Genomic DNA, 23,386 nt, shown 5'->3' on the forward strand with positions numbered 1-23,386 from the left:
GAAGAGAAAGATTACACATATTTTATATAAATGAGCAACTGAACAAAATGAGAACGGATCAATACTTCACACTGTTTTTGTAGAAATTTATAAATACAAAGATTACGACTTGGATAAGCAAATTTGGCTAAAAATGTTAGAGATTTCACTTTGAAGATTATGATAACAGGGCACTTGGTTACCATCACTATAGTTTATTCTATTAAAATAAATAGACAGTGAAATGAATGCTTCAGCCTCACCGGAAGCTGTTGCAGTTGAGTAGTGGTTTTAAATCAGCATGTAGTTATTTGTTTTATCACCTGAAATAATTTACATACCACGAAGTATCAAATTTAGGTATGGAGGCTGGAAATGGTTGTCTCATCACTTTACTTTCTCCACTGGGAACAATTTAGAGTTCCTTCTCAAACCGTCCGAAACCATTAAAGCTGTAACGCTGAAACCCTCCCTTGGGACAAGAAAATGTGGTTTGCTTGGTTGGTAACACCTTATTTCCTTGTTCATCAGTGCAAATCTCCAGACCACAAGCTTTGCAAAATGACTCCACATCTGATACCTGGATTACACCATACAGGTTTTGGAATTAAAACAGCTAGCAAATACATCATGTTAAGAGATGATAAGCTTAGTCAATAGGGGTCCTCACCTCCATCATCAAAAGCTTTGCTAGGTGTATCAGAGGATATGGATGAAGCTTGTACGCACCATTATTGATAAAGGAGAGAGCCAATGCTCGGACCTTATATTATCAAAACCCAAAAAAGTGAGGTCAAAAGGCGTAAAATAGATGTAGCACAATGTATAAAAAGTTCTGGAAGCGACAGAACTAAAATGTGAGAGAATCTAGTGATTCTGATTACCTCGTTAACATAAGGTTCAATGATACAATATTGAAGATATGATGCCTCAGCAGCTATAGCAATTAGGAAACGTTTATAATTCCCAATCCTGAAAAATCTGTTGTGAAAACAAACCCAGATTACAGTTCTAAACATTTTCACAGTAGAGCAAATCAACCGAAGAAAAGAAAGAAAAGAAACAACATGAAACCATATTTATCATCAGAGCTACAAAATACTAAAATTAATACTGCTATATTTATGATAACCTTAAAAGATCCCGAGCAAAGCGCATTTCCTTTGAATGAATGATTAAGGAAGGCACATGACGAAACCATAAAGATAATGACTCACCCTGCAAATCAGAAATAGCTATATTGCATGTTGTTAGGACTTAGCACAAGGCATCAATTGGACATTAAAAAAGATCAAAAAAGAAATGAAATAGAAATCAACCATCGGTTGGCTCTTTGAACCAAGATGAAGAAGCACATAAAAAGAATGGAATTCAGCTTCATTCCCACGAGCAGAATTGGAACTTCGATTGGCTTCGTACAAATCTAATAGTGATGTCAGAGTCTTAGTGAGCTGCTCCATGTTAAGGTAATGTAGTGAAGAAGCATCTTGAGAATTACTACAACTTCGAAGCTTGTAATGTGATATAACATGGAATTTAACCTGTACATGGGACATTTATTTCACATAAAGCAATACAAGCTCCCATGATTTATAAACTGCAGACAAATTATTATACATCCAAGTTTGTATAAAGATGCAAAAGACTACTCCTTAAGTGAAATTTGTAACAACTTTCATATGAGATATATTCAAATTTTAGTCATCAGTAACTTAAAACTGAATCCTACTAAGATCCATGGGTAGGTTTCCCCATAAAATAAAGATTCAACTACACAACATAAACTCTCATGTACAAGGTAAGAACAACGTCAAATACAAGCATGATGCTGGAAAGGAATAATTAACATCAAATAGTATCTTTCAAAGTTTATCCAATGAAAACTCACCATTTCCTGATACATATTGATAACTTCGCCATTGACAATATTTTGCATGCTTAGATCTTGCCTTATGGACCTTGTCCTATCAAAAACGAAGTCATGAATAACTTCAAAGGAGCGTTCTGTAGAATTCAACAACTTTAGAAGGTAGTTCAGTGTCTCTACTAATACAGGTAGAGGCCGAACATCTGATTTATGCATTTCCTTTGTGGTTATCGTTCTGCAGAACTGTTCAGGAAAATAACATAAGAAAATTATATTAAAAACAAGAACCAAACACTTCTTTTTTTTGGAGACAACATCCCTTACACCAACTAACCAAACATACATACACGGGATGTGTTTGTCTCATTTGGAGATTGGTCATATTTGAACATAACATAACATAAAAACTTCGCACATACAAATGTGATTTTGTAAATGTATAGGTAAGTTTACACACAATTCTATATATCTCAACAGCATAACAGCGTAATTGATGTGCTTTTTTATATTTACGAGTAAAAGTATACACATGTAATGTGTTTCTAATACAATGTAACAATAACAATTCCATAATTTTGTTTGAAGGGACAGCATCAAAAGCTTTTAAAGGACTTTAACCAATAACTTTACTAGTAAACATGAGCCCCCAATATTAAATTTCATTTCTTCCTCCATTTCTTTGATGCAAACAGCTTTTTTTGGTCAGATTCTTTGATGTAAACTTAATCTCTAAAGAACTTATTATTTAAAACTATGTAATATATATATAGCTTATACACATACACAATTTACCTATTTATAACTACGTTATATAAATATATAAGCACATATATAAAACGTGGGTGAAGTTCCAAAAAAAAACCTTTTTGACGGCCAAGCTTGGAGAAGATAGAGCTGGATTTCCATTCAATCTCTCGAACACAGCCAAATCTCTTAGTCTCTCACGCTGCGTTCTTTCCCCCTCTGCGCTTAAATATACATATAAATATATACATATAAAGGTAGTCGCTTTTGAAAAAATAAAAGAAAAAAAAAGGAGAAGGAGAAGACGAAGCCATGTGGAATTGGTGATCGAGAAGGCACCTGGACACATGAAAGGGCAAGTTCCAACAATGGTGGGAAGATCGGAAAGGTCATTTGGATTATGTGGTCCTTGTGGAGCGGAGTATCTAGGTCTGCTTCGGCCATGGCGAGTGTTATCGTGGGTATTGGGACCAGATTTAGGGGTAGACGGAACGAGATTGGAGGATTTGGAGGCAGTGAAGCGGGAACTGTTCGAAGAAGAAGAAGAAGGGTTTCGACGTTGGAAGTTCCTACTCCTGTCCATCACTGACAGAACAGAACCCCCCTCTCTCTCTCTATGCCACGTAATCGGCCAGGTTAATGCTTAATGCCGGCAAAATGAGTCACACTACTCAAAAACGCCCACGAAATAAACACAAATCTTCGGGGGATATTGGCAGCTAAATCACTTGAAATTTAATTGGGATTTTTTTACTTTTACATTTCAAAATAATTTTTTTGTTTGTATTTTAACTGAATTCTACATAAGAATCTTTATTGCGCTGCAACCTAAGTAGCAACAAAAAAATCATATAGAAACCTAGCGTTGTAACTACTTCAGAAACTCAAACTGAAAAAAAAATTAAAAAAATAGTATACGGGGTAATTCCTTATTTTTTAATACTTCACTACAAAAATCAATTTTTCAGGGCAAAACTACCTAAACTCTTATTTTGTTTTACTATATACCCCTCCGTCCAAAAAGCACAGTTAAGTGCCACGGTGAATAATCCAATTGTATACACTTGTACACGTGACAAATTTTTAGGGGTCCACATAATATTAATTTTAAAAAATAATTATTTTCCTTTCCTTTTTCTTTTCTTCTTCTTCTTCACTAAAAGCAAACCCTAATGCTGGCGACCACCCCAACCCCCCCCCTCCTTTCTTTTCTTGTGCGGCGTCGGAGCCACCAACGGACTAGGAGACTATAAAATCGGAATCCCCAAACCCCAAAACCCAAAACCTCGACCTCCTCCTCTTCCCAATCTCTCGACCAACCCTGGCGACCACCCATGATTATGAAGAGAAAGACCTCCGGCGACTACCGCGAAGAGAGAGAGAGAGAGAGAGAGAGAGAGAGAGAGAGAGAGAGAGAGAGAGAGAGAGAGAGAGAGAGAGAGAGAGAGAGAGGGCCTTGGTGATTCGGTTCAGTAGAAAAAGAAGAAGAAAGAAGAAGGAAAAGGAAAAGGAAAAAAAACAAGTAAAAAAAATATTTAAAATTTTTTTTCTTGATTTTTTATAATTATTTTTTAAAATTAATTTTACGTGGACCAATAAAAATGTGTCACGTGGACAATTCATTGTAGAACTTAATTGTAATTTTTGGACAGAGTGATGCAGAGCAAAACGGAATGGAAGTTTACGTAGTTTTGCCTCCCAAAAAATCAATTTTTGTGTTTAAGTGTTAAAAAATTTAAAGTTCAACTACTTTAGCCACCAATATCCCCAAATGTTGAGTATTTATAGTATCTAAAATTTGTGAGATATAATATCACTATTAATATAATTAATAGAATCTCACCTTTAAAGATTATAGAAAAAACATGAAACTATGTATAAGATTGATAGTGGTGCTAAATGAGTCATTTTTAAATTGACACGATGAATTTCAAAAATAACATAATAAATTATTTAAAATATATTATTTTATTTATTTATTTATTTTTTTTTTTGAAGGAATATTATTTTATTTATTAAAATTTGTATTAAGTTAATAAAATAAGAAATAAATATTTTAATTGACTCTTGTCACAAAAAACATGTTAAAGTTCATAATCCTAAATGGATATAAATAAGTTATACAGTAACCCATTTATAAATAGGTTAGATTTAGGTTTTAATTTTCAACACAACTAATAAATAGGTTGAGTTTGAGTTTAGTATTTACTTGTAATATTTAAATTTTGATACAATACGTAATATGATCCGCCATAAACACAAAGTAACACCTATACTTTACATATTACAAAATATATGACAATTTTTCTTTAGAAAAATACTAAAAGATACACGTAGTGCTTCTTTAATATGTTATACCGTTATTGACTTTAAGAGTCCTGATCCTTTTAGCTTTTGTATATTTTTAATGGAATTATTCTCTAAAAAAAACCTCTCCAAATCCAATGGAACAAAATAGCCTTGTTGAAGAAACATTTATAAATTTAATGATTTCCAATTTAATTTTTGATACCATATACAGTAGAACTTCCATTCAAGAATACACTTGGGACCAAATAAATTATATTCTAATTGAGAGGTTATAACTAAATAGAGTTACATTAAAAAAAAAAATTAAAAAACCAAAAAATATCAATGTAACAATAATAACAATAAATAATCATTAATACTATATCATAATAGAAATATTTTAGAATAAATATAATTTTATACATGTATTATAATTTAATATAAAATTATTAATTTTACATAAATAAATTTACAAAATACATGTATATATTTTATTAAGATATAATTATTCTTATATAGAGGTATACTTTGTTAATACGGGACTTAAAAAAATGTATAATTAATTACAATTTAGAGGTTATTCTTATTTATAACTAGCCCAAATCGGGACTTAATTTTTTTTATAATAAATTAGAGGTTATTCTTGACTAGAGTATTCTTAAATAGAGGTTCTACTGTATCTATTATCTATAGAAAGTAACATAATCAATTGAAAATTAATAAACACAATATGCTTAAGTATTAAATATATATAAATATATATTTTTTTATATGTTACATATGAAAATTGCAACTTAAATTAAGCAACTGAACGCGCTATTAGAAATGGTTTAAATGTCAATATCACTCCGATGACCTCAACCAAAATGAGGATGAAGAAAACTAACTGGACACCTGCATTCAAGTGTTTCAACATTTAGTTCAGATTCTCACAACTTTGTTCAATTATGGCTCTTTTAGAAAGTCGTATTGTATTATATTAAATTATATTTTATACAATATTTTTATGTAAAACTATATGTGGTATTACTTTTTATGGACACTTAAAGATATAATATTTTAATATAAATTAAAATTTAGCGTAATATTATATAAAAATATGATATATATAATTCAATTTAATACAATACAATACAATATACGACTTTGCAAACGAGCCCTTAATAAATAATAATAATACCTTACAATAAAAATAAAAAATTAACTTGTAAATTAAAAATAAAGATATATTAATATTACCTGGAAGGAAGGATACGTTCAAACGCGTTTCTCCCCAAGAAAATCTGTTGAATACAAATAATTATTTAAGGGATTCGTAATCTTTTTATTTAAAGATAAATATTGACTTAAAAAGAAAAATTCTTTTATCAGATCATGATCATTTTTTCGTCAAGAACATGATCTAACATCTTACAAAATGCATATTAAATGGGTAAGATATTTGTTATTAATATGTTGTTTGAGAAATTTTATTCAAAATATAGCATAAAAGTAACAACCTATAACAATATAAGCTTAGATTTTAAAAATTTACAAAATCTATTATTGATTTAGAAAATAAACAAATGATTATTATTAATTAGTTACTTACATTGCACCTCCTGCAGCTGGACCAATAGCTTTAAAAAGAGACATTGCAGTCATAGCAATGCCATTAGCAGCACCTCTTTGATCTTGATCCTGTTGTGTTGTTGCATTTTATACAACTTAATTAATTAACCACTCATATTAATAATATAATTTTTACTTAAAATAAGACTAATCATGCTTTAAAAAATAAAAAATAAATAAATAAAAGAAAGAGAAAAGGAAAAGAAAAAATACCACTGCTCTGTTTTGCAGAATGAACAAGCCAGTTACAATGGAGATCTGGTCACACAAATTAAAATAATTTGTTAGTCCAAGCAAAGCAAGTAATATAAAAACAGAAAACCAAAATTCAATACCTTAATTTCACTTTTGCTCCTTTTTCTAATCAAATTAAAAAAATTTTGCTATAAATAATTGCAAGATGTATATATTATATAGAGCATCGTTAGTTAGCGATATTCTTTTAAATTTATTTTCTTATGAGACCCGTTATTTAATTACATTTATAATAATAGTATGACACAAGAAAAGTACTAGGCACCAACAATATTTTTTAGCAATTTTTTATTAAAGCATTATATAATATTAACTTACACTTAAGACATTCTTTACGAGTGATGCAATGTTTATCAAGATCCAAACGGCCAACCCTGATGATATCATAGCTATGAAGGGGTGACATGCCAATACAGGTATTGATATGAACTGTTTATAAAGGGCAAAAAATACAATCATTAATAAAGTATTACATATATTATAATTAAGGAAAGAGTAATTGTCTTTTCTAAAGAATATTACATACCCCTCCAATTCGTGACACCATTATTGGACCAAATATTTTTTCCACATGTGGGTAGAACAACGTTTGGAAGATCAAAAGACCAAGGCCTAGAATCAAAACGTAGTTAATTACTTAGTATGTACATGTCAAATTAATGTATTTCAAACTTAAAATATGATCAGATTTGCACCTGAGAAAGAAAGAATTTCACCAACATTCTCAGTTGAGTAACTTAAGCCCCCAAATTTTTTGGGACTCACAGCCCATAATGAGAAAATCTTAATAACAAAAAAAGAAAAAGCTTAATTGTCACTCACAAGTAGATACATATGGTTTATTTATTTAACATGTAATAAATATGTTGTACAGTATAATATTACCTCTGAGTATGCCATATCATGAAGTGCGAAAACTGAATAAGCAATAATAGATGACATTAATGGCCAATTTTTTAAAAGGCTTTTCTTAGACTGAGTAGTTTGGTTCTCTTTATTTTGTGGTTCATGATGATGATCAGTATCAGAAGTGAAAGATTGTGCTCCTGTTTCTAACCCTTCAATCAGGTTACTGCTCGATGATCTGTTATTTCCACTGTGATGATTGTGTAATGTTTCCTGTTATAATAATATTTATTTTGTAAATTATAAATTATTATTGTCAAAAATAATTTGCAAATATATATATAAAAAAAAAGAAAAGATAATTAAGAATATATAAAAAAAAAATATACTTACGGGAAGCCAAAAACAAGGAATGGCAACTCCAAGTGCGAAAGTTGATATAACAATGCAAGGTAAGAAATATGGAAACCTGCATAAAATTTAAGTCCATGGATTATATGTTAGAAATAATTAGGGTCACAATTGTATATATAAAATGTGTGTTGGGTCATCAAATAAATAAGTCAAATTTATGTGGTCTATTTTGGAATAAAGTTTATGACTTAAGGGCATGATTGTCATGATTTTAATATGTGGATACCAATTAGACAATTTCTATATTGATGAGGGGCCAAATAGAAATAGTCCAAAATATTGCCAACAGGTTTGTCTGTTGGTAATATAACAGGTATGGGTCCCCATTTTGCATCGTATCATATTTTTACAGAGTTCCTGAATCCCCATCATCAGGAAAATAAGGTTTCAAAGGTTTTGATGCAAAATTGGAAGATCATACCAATCAAAGATCGATTCTATGGACTCCGGTACGCTTCCGCTAATCTATATTCTATTATTTGATTCTCATGAATTAATTAGGGCTATATTCTGAGTTTACAGTATTTCTAACATGTGGTATCAAGAGCATCCCTAAATTAATTCTTGAGAATTTATGGTAATATTGATTTTCCATTAAATTATTCTTTTTGCAATTAGTATTCGGTATAAATGTACTGTCGAATATATATATCCGTTCATATATATATGTTGATTAGATACTGAATATGTATCCTTTTACATGTCGAATATGAATGTCGAATCTGTAATCTTTTACCGCATCCTTTGTATACATATACGGTAGTCTAAAAGTAATTTCTCTGTTATAAATTTTCATGAAATCAAGTTTATATATATATATATATGATAGGTTCATATATATACGTAGCAATTATATTTGTGAATTAAGTATTTTGGCAGTATTCATACATCAATGGCATACATATATAAATATATATAAAGGATAAAATAAAATGCCACTTACAGTTTAATATGTTTTGTTTTATTGTGTATGGATATATATTTATTGGGTTTTTTATTATTGTTATTATTTTATTAAATAATAATAATAATTCAGTAACAATTAAATTCAAATTTTGGTTTAAAATTTATTAAGGATATTTAATATTTTAGTTAAATTAATTGAAACAAAATATCACCAAAGTGATCTCTTTTGTGTAGATTAATTTAATAAAAATATTATGATAATTGTGTGTATGTAATTCATAAATTTATTAATTAACCCAAAGGTAAGTTAATATTTGGATGAATTTCATGCATGTTTGTGGTGATAAATGTGTGACAATTATAAGGTATTTTGTGTGAACAATGTGTTAGTCCAAAGATTGCATATTGTTTGACATAATTTATTGTCAATGTTTGATCACTACAACAAGAGTACCGCTTACAATTAATATTACTGTCCAAAGACTTAATATTAATGTTGTGTTTGGTATCTTGAGATGGGATTAACCAATATTTGAATTTATTGTTTTATTTGGATTCTTATATGAGCATGTTATTTATGTAATTGTATTGTTCTTTTCAGCTGTTGCTAGTGTATCTGCTAATCTTAATTCGGTACCGGTCCTTAATGGTAATAACTTTAAGGACTGGAAGGAGAACATTTTTATTGTTCTTGGCTGCATGGATCTTGACCTTGCATTAAGGATGGATCGTCCTGCTTCTCTTACGGATACCAGTACCTCCGAGCAAAGGAGGATTTATGAGAAGTGGGACCGTTCAAACCGCATGAGTCTTATGATCATTAAGCGCGGCATACCTGAGGCTTTTAGGGGTGCGGTGTCCGAGGAGGTCACCGATGCCACAACTTTCCTTGCTGAAATTGAGAAGCGCTTTGCAAAAAGCGATAAGGCGGAAACAAGTACTCTTTTAAAGAAACTTATTTCCATGAAGTTTAAGGGCAAGGAAAACATAAGGGAGTACATTATGGAAATGTCTCACCTTGCTTCAAAGTTGAAGGCACTAAAGCTTGAGCTTTCGGATGACTTGCTTGTGCATTTAGTGCTTATCTCTCTTCCTCCACAATTCAGTCAATTTAAAGTCAGTTACAACTGCCAAAGGGAGAAATGGACTCTTAATGAGCTCATTTCATTTTGTGTTCAAGAGGAAGAAAGATTGAAGCAAGAGAAGACTGAAAGTGCTCATTTGGCAAGCACCTCTAAAGATAAGGGCAAGAAAAGAAAGAATGAGGCTGCTAAGGATAAAGGTCCTGCTCATAAGAAACAAACTCAAGCCAATAATGATGATGCTTGTTACTTTTGTAACATGAAAGGACACATGAAGAAGGAATGTGCTAAGTATATTGCATGGCGAGCAAAGAAAGGTACATTTCTTACTTTGGTCTGTTCTGAGGTAAATTTAGCTTCAGTACCAAGAAACACTTGGTGGTTAGATTCCGGTGCTACTACTAACATCAGTGTTTCTATGCAGGGTTGCCTGAGTTACCGAAAGCCAAATGATGCTGAAAGAAGCATTTATGTGGGAGATGGCAAGTCGGTAAATGTAGAAGCACTAGGGCATTTTAGGTTGTTGTTAAGTACTGGTTACTATTTGGACTTAATAGATACTTTTGTTGTACCGTCTTTTAGACGGAATTTGGTTTCTGTTTCTTGTTTGGACAAATTGGGTTATTGTTGTTCATTTGGAAACAATTGCTTTAGTTTATCTATTAATTCAAATACTGTTGGAACTGGTTCACTTATGGTTTATGACAACTTATATTTGCTTGACACTGTTGCTTCTTATAATGAAACCTTGAATGTGGAATCACGTGGTACTAAGCGTAAAATGGATAATGAAAAATCAAGTTCCTTATGGCACAAACGGTTAGGTCACATCTCTAGAAATAGAGTTGAGCGACTTGTGTCTGATGGAATTTTAGATTCAATTGATTTTTCAGACTTTGATGTTTGCATTGAATGCATCAAAGGAAAACAGACCAAAACAAAGAAATTGGGTGCGAAAAGAGCTATAGATGTCTTAGAGTTGATACATACAGATATTTGTGGGCCATTTCCTACACCTTCTTGGAATGGTCAACGATATTTCGTATCATTCATAGATGATTACTCAAGATATGCGTACCTATTTCTACTTCATGAAAAGTCTCAAGTGTTGGACGTGTTCAAATCTTTTAAGGCTGAAGTTGAGAATCAACTTAGCAAAAGAATAAAGCAAGTCAGGTCTGACCGTGGTGGTGAGTACTATGGTAGATACGACGGATCAGGTGAACAACGTCCAGGACCTTTTGCCAGATATCTAGAGGAGTGTGGAATTGTCCCACAGTACACTATGCCAGGATCTCCTAGCATGAATGGTGTTGCTGAAAGACGAAACCGTACTCTTAAAGATATGGTAAGGAGTATGATCAGTCATTCAACCTTACCAGAATCACTCTGGGGAGAGGCACTTAAGACAGCAGCCTACATTTTGAATAGGGTACCAACTAAAGCAGCTGGAAAAACACCTTATGAGCTTTGGACATGGCGAAAGCCTAGTCTTAAGCACTTTCATGTTTGGGGATGTCCAGCTGAGGTCAGGCCTTATAGGCCAAATGAAAAGAAGCTGGAACCTAAAACTGTGAGCAGCTACTTTATTGGATATTCTGAACGATCTAGGGGTTTCAAGTTTTATGATCCCAAAGTAAAGAATATATTTGAAACGGGAACTGCAAAGTTCTTTGAGGATATTGAGTTTTGGGGGAGAAATACGGTTAAAGACTTTGTTTTTGAGGAGGATTTAGAATCACCCACTTCTCTTGAAGATGAGTTGATTCCTATTCCAATAGTTGCTTTTGACAATATTCAGGATTCCATTCCTAATATTGATCAAGTTTTAGATCAAGAGCAACCAAACATAGTCAATCAAACCCCAGAGGTACAAACTCAACAACCTCAAGAACAAGTGCCTTTGCGACGGTCCACTAGAGAAAGAAGAAATGCTATTAATCCATATGAATACATAGTGTATCTTCAAGAACATGAGGATGGCATTGGAATGATGGAAGATGATCCAATCAACTTTCATCAGGCCATGAAAAGTTCTAACTCTCAAAAGTGGAATGATGCCATGAATGAAGAGAATAAGTCTATGCAAGACAATAAAGTTTGGGAAGTTGTCCCATTACCACAAGATGTAAAACCAATTGGTTGTAAATGGATATTTAAAACCAAGAGGGATGAAAATGGTAATGTGGTGAGGTTTAAGGCACGTCTTGTAGCAAAAGGCTATACTCAGAAAGAAGGCATTGATTATAAAGAGACTTTCTCTCCAGTTTCATCGAAAGACTCTTTCAGGATAATAATGGCACTTGTTGCTCACTTTGATCTTGAGTTACATCAGATGGATGTTAAAACAGCGTTTCTCAATGGCGACATTGATGAGACAATTTATATGGAGCAACCAGAAAACTTTGTGGTCGGTGACCCAAAGAAAATGGTTTGCAAATTAAAAAAATCCATCTATGGACTCAAGCAAGCTTCCCGTCAATGGTACCACAAATTTCATCAAGTGGTTCTCTTATTTGGTTTTGAGATGAATGCTGTTGATGATTGTGTGTATCATAAGTTTAGTGGGAGTAAATGTATATTTCTGGTTCTATATGTCGATGACATATTGCTTGCCACTAATGATATAGGCTTATTGCACGAAACCAAGAGATTTCTATCGAAGCATTTTGAGATGAAAGATCTTGGTGACGCCTCTTTTGTTTTAGGAATTCAAATACATCGAGACCGTTCTCGGGGTATTCTTGGATTATCACAAAAGAGCTATATCGATAAAGTACTCAAACGGTTTGGCATGCAAGATTGTAGACCAGGTGATACCCCTGTCGTTAAAGGAGACAAATTTTGTCTTAAACAATGCCCTAAAGGAAGCCTTGAAGTTAAAGAAATGCAACAGATTCCCTACACTTCAGTTGTCAGGAGTCTAATGTATGCTCAAGTTTGTACGCATCCAGATATAGCGTACATTATTGGAGTGTTAGGTAGATACTTAAGCAATCCAGGAATTGATCACTAAAAGGCATCCAAAAAGGTTATGAGATATTTGAAGAGAATAAGAGAGTACATGCTCACATATAGGAGGTCAGATCACTTTGAGATCATTGGGTACTCTGACTCTGACTTTGCGGGATGCCAAGATAGTAGGAGATCCACTTCGGGCTACATATATCTGTTAGGTGGTGGAGCTATATCATGGAGGAGTGCAAAACAAACACTCATAGCTTCATCCACCACGGCAGCAGAATTTGTTGCATGTTATGAGGCATCCAACCATGGTATATGGCTGAGGAACTTTGTCACTGGGCTGCGCATTGTGGATGGAATTGAAAGACCACTTAAGTTGTATTGTGACAATAAATCAGCTGTATTGTATTCCAACAACAATAGGAGCTCGACGAAGTCAAAACACATTGACATCAAGTTCCTTGTTGTAAAAGAAAGGGTACAAAGTGGATGTATTTGTATAGAACACTTAGGTACAAACTCCATGATTGCGTACCCCCTTACTAAGGGTTTGCCACCCAAGGTCTTTCATGAGCACACTGCTCGTATGGGTGTTTTAGATTATGAGGACATCTAGATTCAGTGGGAGTTTGTCTTTAGTGTGTTTTATTTGTTTCATGAAACATGTGTATTTGGATATTTTTCTGATCAGAAATTATGTTATTCAGTTTATTTCACTTTGTACATTTAAGCTAAAGTTTTGATCTCCATAAAGTAAAGTAGGACCAATTAAAAATTGACATGAATAGATCACCATGCATGTAATTTTCATACCACATTATCATGATTGATCTATGTCATTTGGCTATGTTGATATATGTGACCATTGATGGGTTTAGTTGTGATTGATACAACGAAAATCGCTTTGATCCTATGTTGATATAGTTAATGGACGAGATTGCACATGCCTATGGTTATGATGACAAAGTTATGAGCTCAATAAGGTTAACACATTTATATGTTTACATATGTGACCCAGTGGGAGATTGTTAGAAATAAATAGGGTCACAATTGTATATATAAAATGTGTGTTGGGTCATCAAATAAATAAGTCAAATTTATGTGGTCTATTTTGGAATAAAGTTTATGACTTAAGGGCATGATTGTCATGATTTTAATATGTGGATACCAATTAGACAATTTCTATATTGATGAGGGGCCAAATAGAAATAGTCCAAAATATTGCCAACAGGTTTGTCTGTTGGTAATATAACAGGTATGGGTCCTCATTTTGCATCGTATCATATTTTTACAGAGTTCCTGAATCCCCATCATCAGGAAAATAAGGTTTCAAAGGTTTTGATGCAAAATTGGAAGATCATACCAATCAAAGATCGATTCTATGAACTCCGGTACGCTTCCGCTAATCTATATTCTATTATTTGATTCTCATGAATTAATTAGGGCTATATTCTGAGTTTACAGTATTTCTAACATTATAATCAAGAAAATATATATTATTACTTATATTATAAATAGATGTAAATAACATCATTCATTACTCACTCTCGTTAGTATTGAAACTAAATAAATCAAATAAATAAACAAATAGAGTACCTCCCAAGAAATGAATCTTGTGAAAATATATTTGGATATTTCTCTGCTGGCTGAATCGCGAAAAAAATATATATATTAAAAACTAATTATTTGTGTGTTCAACATTAGAAGAAAAAAAAAAAACTAATTTATGTACTCAATATATTAGAAATAATCAGATATATAGAGTTGGTTCTTTATTATAACCTCAAAATAAAATGAAATGAACAATTGATTATTAAGATTTTTTTTAGTGGCACCTGAGCTAAAAAGCCTCCCATAGCCGGGCCTATGATCAATCCTATGCCCCATGCCGTACTCACCTGAGATCAAGTATTATTATAATTGGTCGAAATTAATTAAAATTAAAAAAAACCTGTTAATTTAATAAAATATTTACCATTCATTAGTTATGTATATGTAACATTCATTTCAAAGATCATATATATATATTAGTATACTTGTATAATCTCACCGTTGAAAGTCCTATAGCATGGTGTTCTTCCCGGAATAATTCAGTTGCATAAGCCTGCCAGTTACTAAAATTAGGTAAAATGTTAACTATAATTAATTAAATAGTATTTTTATTGAGCACCAGTGGTGCCTCATGCACCTAGAAGTTTTGTTTTTAGCAACATCTCCTAAAAGAGGCCTTTAAATTTATTGGACTATAGAAAAAAAAAATTAAAAAAAAATATATTTTTGAGATTATATTATGAAAAATATGTAGTATTTTTAAAAATTATTAAAAATATGTAATTTTTAAGAGGTTTTTTTAGCCATTGGGTTAGGTAGTTTCTAGGCACGGTTAGCCCAATTATATCCGATCTAAAAATTATTATATTAAATCACGTGAAATTCAATATTTAATTATATTTATACTATTAATTAAAACTAATATTATAATTACATCTTTATGGTGTACCTTTATTGGCCCTAACAAACCATTAAAACATCCAAGAAGAAACCGTGTAGCTATGGCCATCCAAAAGTTTAGACTAAGTCCAAACAGGGTGTTGAAAATAACCCTGAGATAAATAGAGAAACAAGCTGTCATTGTAAAACAAATAATTAATAATTTATAAGCTTTGAGATGAATTAGTATTAGAATGAAATAATTAAGTTACTAACACTGTGAAAGTTCCTATTATGATGACTGGTTTTCTGCCATAGCGATCGGCCACGTATCCCCAGAAAACAGATGTTAATGCTCTCCCAAGCATATACGATGACCCTTCATATATATTTTAAAGTTTAAAAATAATGATCATAAAATAAAAGACACTATAAAAAATTTTACTTTTAGTCACAATAAAATTTGTGACTAAAAGTAAAAAAATTATAACTAATTATAATTTATTATTCCTACGTTGTGATTAAAAAGTCCGTAGTTAAAATTATAGTCACAAAAATTACAATTTATAGTGACTAAATGTGTTTTTAGTAACAAAACTTGTTGTGATTAAAACTAAATTAGTTACAATTTGTAACTAAATACTATGTTTAGTCACAAGTAACTTTTTTGTTATGACTAAAAATCACATTTAATCACAATTTTTTTTGTTATGACTAAAAAGTTGTCACTATATATTTTTTTGTAGTGAGATATGAATATATGAAAGGTACAAGACAATATTTATATAATTACATTACTACAAAATTAGTTGTTTCTATTAGTATATAACTGTTATTTATACTATTGTATTATATATTGTATTGTGTTGTAAGTTATTTTGTATTATATTGTGTTGTATTAGTATTATTTAATACAATACTATTTTTATAGTATTGACTTGTATTTAACAGGTTGTGTAAGTTATAATATATTTTTAATAAACTCAACTGCAACACCGACTACAGGTCGAGTCCGGATCCAGTTTGGGTCTGAGTCTAGGTTCGATTTAGGTTTTGGGTCTAGATTTGGGTCCGGGTCTAGGGTTCGGGGTATGTGACTCTAGTCCGGGGTTTGGGTCCAGTCCGGGTCTCGAGTCCTAGTTTAAGTCTCGAGAGTCCAAATTCAGTCCCGAGTTCGGGGTTCAAGTCCCTGGATCTGAGTCGAAAATTAAGGTTGATCTCAAATTCTTTATAAATATTATAATACAAACTAATACGGATCATATGTATAAAATAATACAAATTAAAAATTTTAGTGGTAGTATATAATTAATAAATATATTGTTTTATCTAAATATTATTTATTGTTTAATACAATATAACTCTTATACGACTTATAAAGAAGCCTTACTAAATAAAATAATAAACTCACCAACATAACCAGCATAGTAGCCAATATCCTCCTCTTTTTCAGCAATATTTAAGTCCCTAATCTGCAAAATCACATTGACACAACATTAACAAATTAGAAAGTAAATAACAAACGTTACAAAGTATTTTAGTTTTAGACATTATCACCAAAAAAAAAAAAAAAACTAAGGAAAGAATTGTATGTAACTATAAAGTTTCAATAAAAAATAATGGGTGTACTTATATTAGTGACAAAATACATACTTATATATTATCTTTTAATTATGACTAAAACTAAACATTAAAAGAAAAGAAAAAAAAAAAGGAACTATACTTATTTTTAGTGAACTATGAATATATTGTAGTAGTTAATGATAAAATAATTAAGAGTGCATCATTTGTATGTTATTTGACTTTGATTTTTAGCCGGGATAAAAAAATAATAAATAAAAAAAATAAATAAAAAAAAGGTAATATATTGCATACTTATTTATTTATTTAGTTTGGAAGGGTACTGTGTAAGGATACAAACTTAAATCTTTTTATCTACACACAGTTTCAATATACCCTATAATATGTAATTAATCCCAATTGTATATAATGAAATATATAACATTTTTATTTATACATTTCAATTACACACTATTATTTTTATATAATTTTAAATAATCACAAACATTTTTAGATAGAAATCATACATTTAAGAAAAAAAAAATTAGTGGACCTTTAAAGGATCTTTTTGTTGAGCTCCTTACATGTTTTGACACACAAAAATATATAAGTTAATTTTTTATTTGATTGTGTGTATGTTGTAACTATTTATGATTCTTTTTATAAAATTTTTAATTTTTTTTTTGAATAATTTACAATACCGAAAATGAAATTTAAATAGTTATTTACAACACGTATAAAAAAAAAGTAATATAAATTTTATTTTAGGCATTATAAAATATTTAAAATTTTTTAAAAATTTATATTGTGTTACATGATTATAACGAGCAAAAAAAATATAAATTAAAAAACTTTTTTAAATACTAAAATATTTAAATACCCTAAAAATATAAATTAAAAAAAATTCTGAATGTCAAAATACCAAAAGGCCTATTTAAAACGATGTTACACTTTTTTATTTAAAGAAGATGTTACACTTATAGATAAGTACAGAATGATAGTACTTTCTCAAAAAAAAAAAGTACAGAATGATAGTAGTTAAATTGAGAGTTTCTTTTATCATTATGAGTCATCATGAGTCTAGTAATCATCACATTAATAAACTTTTTTTTTCATGAGTATAGTAATCATCACATCACATTAATAGAGTTTTTTTTAAAAAATAAATTTACAGTACAGTAAAAATTATTATAATAATAATAATACTGTAATTAAAAAAAACATTATTATTGAACATAAATATAGTGCCTAAAATTATTAATATTTCTTAAAATTATTATAGAAGACTTAATATGCCACGTGTGAATTAATCTACAGTAGAGTACTTTATCAAAAAAAAAAAAGAGTAGAGTAAATAATATTATAATAATAATAATTAAAAAAATTATTATTGAGTATAAATAGTATTTAACACTATTTACGTTTTATTTGATTTCACGATATTTTGTAAAATTATTAAATTAAATTATATAAAACTATAACAATTTATAAGCCACGTGTGAATTAAATTTGATATATCAGTAGCTCCTAAATTATAATTGACCAGGCATCTAGAATTAATAAATAAAGGATTGCACAGTATGAAGAAGGGGCACATTATTTTAATGTGACAAAACAACTCGAACGACCATGATTAATTTGTTACAAATTATGGATGTGGAAAATTCACGATGAATTATAGGAGCCCACACCACTAATTAAACTGACACGTTATGATAAGATGGAAACAAGGCAAATAAATTATTTTGAAAGGTATAGGAAGAGAATTCTGATCAAAACTATAACAAATTATTAGTAGTACGACTCACCATGAAATAAAGGAATGGAAACAGAGACGATATTGGCAAAGCTGAAAATATTAACCAAAATCAAATGGAAAAATAGTTAGGGTTCCGTACGGCATGAAACAAAAGAATATTATCATATACTATATAGAAAATCATTATATAATGTGGTAAATAAGGGTTAAGCTTAAATACATAAAACATTATTGATTAATTAAGACATCCAAAAAGATAAATGACCAACACATTCAAAACTTTAGAGCCAATCACGTAATTATCTTCTATAATCTAGAATGTTATATTTTTATATGCCGATTAACAACACAACTTATTTAAAATATTAGGGATATTGACGGCTAAACCACCTGAACTTTACGATTTGTAATACTTAACCACAAAAATTGAATTTTTGGTGGCTAAACTACCTAAACTCCAGTTCCGTTTTGTTCTGCACACTTCCGTCCAAGAATCACAGTTAAGTGCCACGGTGGACTGTCCACGTGTACACACTTGTACACGTGTCAAGTTTTTAGTGGCCCACGTAATATTAATTTTAAAAAATAATTACAAATATTTAAAAAATTAAAAAATCAGATCGAAAAAAATTATTTTTTTTTATTTTTCTTTTTCTTTTTCTTTTTTTTTTTCTCTTTCTCTTTTTCTTTTTCTTTGTCTTTCTTCTCGACAGAATCCCCCTCCCCTAACCCTTCTTCTTCTTCTTCTTCTTCTTCTGCCATTAGTTTGGCCGCTGGCAGTGAGAATGACAATCCCGACCCATTTGGACACGACCCTGTCGATCAAATCCAATGCAGCATCATCACCCAAGACATTCTCGGGGTCCAACTGGAGTACAAAATTGGGAACTTTGATCTCAGGGCGCTTGTAGCCCCTGGGGAAAAGAGTCCTTGGCGGGTCTTGCCTCTGCAGGTCCCATCGACGGTAAAGGCGGGGGTGGTGTTTGAAGCGAGATGGGTGGATTTGCAGAAATGGGGTTGGGATGAATAGGGGTGGGGTTTTTTGGGTACTGGGTGGGGGGGTTTGTCGATCTCAACGATGGTGGCTCATCGGAGCAGGGGTTAGAGCCGCGTGTGGCTGCCAGAGAAGGAGAGAGAGAGCTCTGAGGGAGAGAGAAGAAAAGAAGAAGAGGAGGGCTAGGATTTTGGTTGGGGGTTTTGGTCTTGCACGCAGGAAAAGAAGAAGAAGAAGAAAAGAAAAAACAAAGGAAAGAAAAAAAGAAAAAACACAAAATATTTTTTATAATTTATTTATTTTTATAATTTTTGAATATTTATAATAATTTTTTAAAATATTTTTTTTCTGATTTTTTAATTTTTTTAAATATTTATAATTATTTTTTAAAATTAATATTACGTGGGCCACTAAAAACTTGCCACGTGTACAAGTGTGTACACGTGGACAATCCACCATGACACTTAACTGTGATTCTTGGACGGAGGTGTGCAGAACAAAACGGAACCGGGGTTTAGGTAGTTTAGCCCCCAAAAATTTAGTTTTTGTGGTTAAGTGTTACAAACCGTAAAGTTCAGGTAGTTTAGCCGCCAATATCCCAAAATATTAGTATCATTATTATTATTTTAATGAACCAGGCCAATTTGAAATAAGTTGAGAAATATTTTTTTTGTATACATCAATAAAAAATATCCTCATATTACATTTCATTAAAATTTACTTAAATTTTTTTTTTTAAGTAGATTGCCCAATATAACCTTACTCTCTAGTTAAATCTAGTACATGTTTTACATTAACTTAAGGGGTATAATGAGAACATCATTTATAAAAGTGAGTATATCTTAAAGAATATGAAAATGAAGGTAAAAATTAAAATAAATAAAAAAAGGAAAATTTACATGGTATACTAACTTTTGCCATTTTTTTACAAAAATACTGCTAGGCGGTATTTTATTTTTATTTTTTTACTGTGTCTTTTTATAAGTTTCATACTACAGTATACTATGTTAAGTTTTCACTGTTGTTCTACTGGTGTTTTTTAGTTGTTCTACTGTTGTTTTGAGTTGTTCTGTTTTGTGTTCTACTGGTGTTTTATAAAAACATAATATTTTTTAAAAAAAATCCGTGTAACAGTATTTTTGTAAAAGTTAACCCAAATTCTAGTATTTTTGTAAGTTTCCCATAAAAAATGGATATACAATAAAATTTCTTCAAATTTATAATACTTACAATATTTTTGTGAGCGGATTAAGCTTGCACTTAAAGGCCCAACTAGTTTAAGAGTCTCTAAAGAGAAAAACAAATCCCTTAAAAATACATATATTTTTTAGTGATTTTTAAAAAGATTACCTATTCTTTTATTTAGCCTAAATTTTTCAATTATTCTGAGGGCCAACAACAATCCGGATCTGCACTAGGTACTCACAATCTAATGAAGAGAGTTGGTAAAGAGTATTAGTGATGTTTAAGATTATTATGAAATTAATATTTATTATTAGTGGAATTTAATATAGTTTATTAGAGGTCATTAGTTAGTGCCATTAACAATAATATATAATTTAAGGCCAATTCACAAATAATTTGGGCCCCAATCCAATATTATTAAAACAATAGTTATGGATTTTTTTTTTCTTTTTCTGAAAGTAAATGTGTAAAAGTATGATATATTTTATATCCACGTTGATCGTTACTACTTATTTTATTATTATCCTCTTTAGTCTTTACTAGTGTGCCTATTCATTATTGATACACTTTTAAACAACCAAAATCAAACTTCCACCTAATGTGTAAAAAGCAAAGTAATTCTAGCCCATATGATTGAGTCCACTTATGGGCCCACCCAATGCCCCATCCCAATTTTGAAAGTAGGAGTTACTTTTAGAAAATTAAATTCTATAACTTTTTTATATTGTTCTTTTTTATTTTTACCCTCTTTTTCAAAATTTATTATTTTTACCTCTTTTTCTAAACACTTCAAGATGGTAAATTTGATTAATTGATTAATAAAAGGGGTATTTTTCAACTTACTCCTTACTTTTCCCATTTTACCAAATATGTGAGTGATTTGGGAAAATTGGACGTGTTACTTTTGTAAACTCAAACTTCATCATCATCATCAACAACATGAACCGAATATTCATTTTAAATTCTCATCAAATAAGTTTTCTCCTACAAATCACCTTATTTATTAGTTCAAATATTATCATAAATTCTCAAATAATTAACATATTTTGCAATGGTGATAAGATTGGGACAGAGGATTAATACATATGAGATTTGGAAAAAAAAAAAAACAACAATCATCGAAAGCTGAGAAACGTAGAGGATTGGATTGTTTCTGAAAAGAATGAATAAATCCCCAGGTAAAATCATAAAAAAAAACAGAGAGAATACTAATAAGATTATTATTGAATTGATACGTACCACTGGCGAGGACAATAGCCCAAATGCGAAATAGGTCTCGAACAGGGAAACCTTGCTGCAAATCTTTATATTGTTGGACCTTGCAGCCAGGGCAGTTTGGGTGGTAGAAGTACTCCTTCTCCTTCTCCTCCTCTTTAGGAATCAATAACCTCTCCCTATGGCTATACTCATCTTTATTATTTATTTCTTCTCCCATTTTTATTATTATTATTGCTTTCTTCCTTCTATATAATTTATGTGTAGGCTGTGTGTGTGTCTATATATATAGGCGAGGTTGTGATTGAGAAAGAAATAACCAATATTATTTAATCAATCTCTTTCTCTTTTTAACTTATTATACATAAATATATATTTATTTATTTCGTTACAACTAGCTGTACCAAGTAGACGTACGAAATTTTTAATTAGTCATACATGGCGATTTTATTATTAATATATATTTTGAAGACAAGGGAGAGATATGTTTTGTAGTTTAGTTAACAGTGTTTACTGTAGAGGCAGCCAGCTGGAGTTGAAAAACACCTCGTAATATTTAGACCCGATGGTACTACAAGATCCAATCAAATCTAATCGATTGAATATGTTGTTGCATTTTAATCTCAAAATAAAACTTATCTAATTTAATTACATTTAATATATAGTAAAAAATATTTATATATTTATTTATATATAAAAAATATTTTAATTATATTTTTTTTTTGATAAATACCATTTTGGACTATGTGTTTTGCAAAAGTTATAAATTAGACCCTGTGTTTTACTCTCATAATTATTTTGTCTCTGTATATATTTTCAATGATGTTTTATTTCATTTTATTTTTTTGACAAAAGAAGATAAAACTTCTTTAGAGATTTAAATTGTTCATTAATATAGAAATAAACACTAAGGACGCATTACTTCGAGGGACCATTGATAAGTAGATCTTGCTAAGTAGTGAGCTCCACTGTTTGCAGACTGCTTAATAAATTTTAAAAAACAAATCTATCTTTCAATTTAGCCAACAACAAATCTATCTTTTTGTTGGTAGTATTGTTTGTGTAAGTGTAACTGTTATAGAGAATAGAACGCCGAGAGGCAAAGTAAAAATATTTAATCTATGAATCACAATATTAACATTGCGACTACCATAAGAAAGAAATGTCTCAAAAAATTAAAAAATAAAACTTTAATATCCATAAAAGAAATTTCTAAAATTATTTTTAAGTTGTTTTAAACTTTTAGTTGCATTAAACTTGTAAGAATGATATATTTATATAGTATT

At 30.5% G+C, this 23,386-nt stretch overlaps 3 protein-coding genes across 4 annotated transcripts; 1 reads left to right on the plus strand and 2 right to left on the minus strand.

Annotated features, from left to right (window-relative positions):
- Position 1: 1 nt before the first annotated feature.
- On the minus strand, positions 2–3,270 carry LOC133033472 (SAC3 family protein C). Its single transcript, XM_061108218.1, has 8 exons — positions 2,930–3,270; positions 2,709–2,809; positions 1,868–2,089; positions 1,299–1,520; positions 1,112–1,197; positions 864–960; positions 650–742; positions 2–559 (listed from the first exon to the last, which is right to left on the minus strand). Exons 1-8 carry the CDS (start codon positions 3,171–3,173, stop codon positions 395–397), a joined length of 1,230 nt encoding a protein of 409 aa, XP_060964201.1. The 5' UTR covers positions 3,174–3,270; the 3' UTR covers positions 2–394.
- Positions 3,271–5,588: 2,318 nt separating this feature from the next.
- On the minus strand, positions 5,589–22,437 carry LOC133033479 (protein ZINC INDUCED FACILITATOR-LIKE 1-like). Of its 2 annotated transcripts, XM_061108238.1 has the most exons (17): positions 22,125–22,437; positions 18,756–18,796; positions 16,799–16,859; positions 15,664–15,766; positions 15,458–15,560; positions 15,008–15,061; positions 14,793–14,855; positions 14,554–14,603; positions 7,985–8,060; positions 7,631–7,864; positions 7,441–7,528; positions 7,272–7,357; positions 7,064–7,174; positions 6,704–6,748; positions 6,471–6,559; positions 6,119–6,162; positions 5,589–5,773 (listed from the first exon to the last, which is right to left on the minus strand). In XM_061108238.1, exons 1-17 carry the CDS (start codon positions 22,318–22,320, stop codon positions 5,679–5,681), a joined length of 1,539 nt encoding a protein of 512 aa, XP_060964221.1. In that variant the 5' UTR covers positions 22,321–22,437; the 3' UTR covers positions 5,589–5,678. The 2 variants fall into 2 exon arrangements, with proteins under 2 accessions (XP_060964221.1, XP_060964222.1); XM_061108239.1 differs by lacking the exon at positions 18,756–18,796 and having other exon boundaries at positions 22,125–22,259.
- On the plus strand, positions 9,224–10,527 carry LOC133033480 (uncharacterized). Its single transcript, XM_061108240.1, has 2 exons — positions 9,224–10,310; positions 10,418–10,527. Exons 1-2 carry the CDS (start codon positions 9,611–9,613, stop codon positions 10,444–10,446), a joined length of 729 nt encoding a protein of 242 aa, XP_060964223.1. The 5' UTR covers positions 9,224–9,610; the 3' UTR covers positions 10,447–10,527.
- Positions 22,438–23,386: the final 949 nt, after the last annotated feature.

The sequence above is a fragment of the Cannabis sativa genome, chromosome 1, assembly GCF_029168945.1.
Source record: "Cannabis sativa cultivar Pink pepper isolate KNU-18-1 chromosome 1, ASM2916894v1, whole genome shotgun sequence".
NCBI classification, from domain to species: Eukaryota; Viridiplantae; Streptophyta; class Magnoliopsida; order Rosales; family Cannabaceae; genus Cannabis; species Cannabis sativa.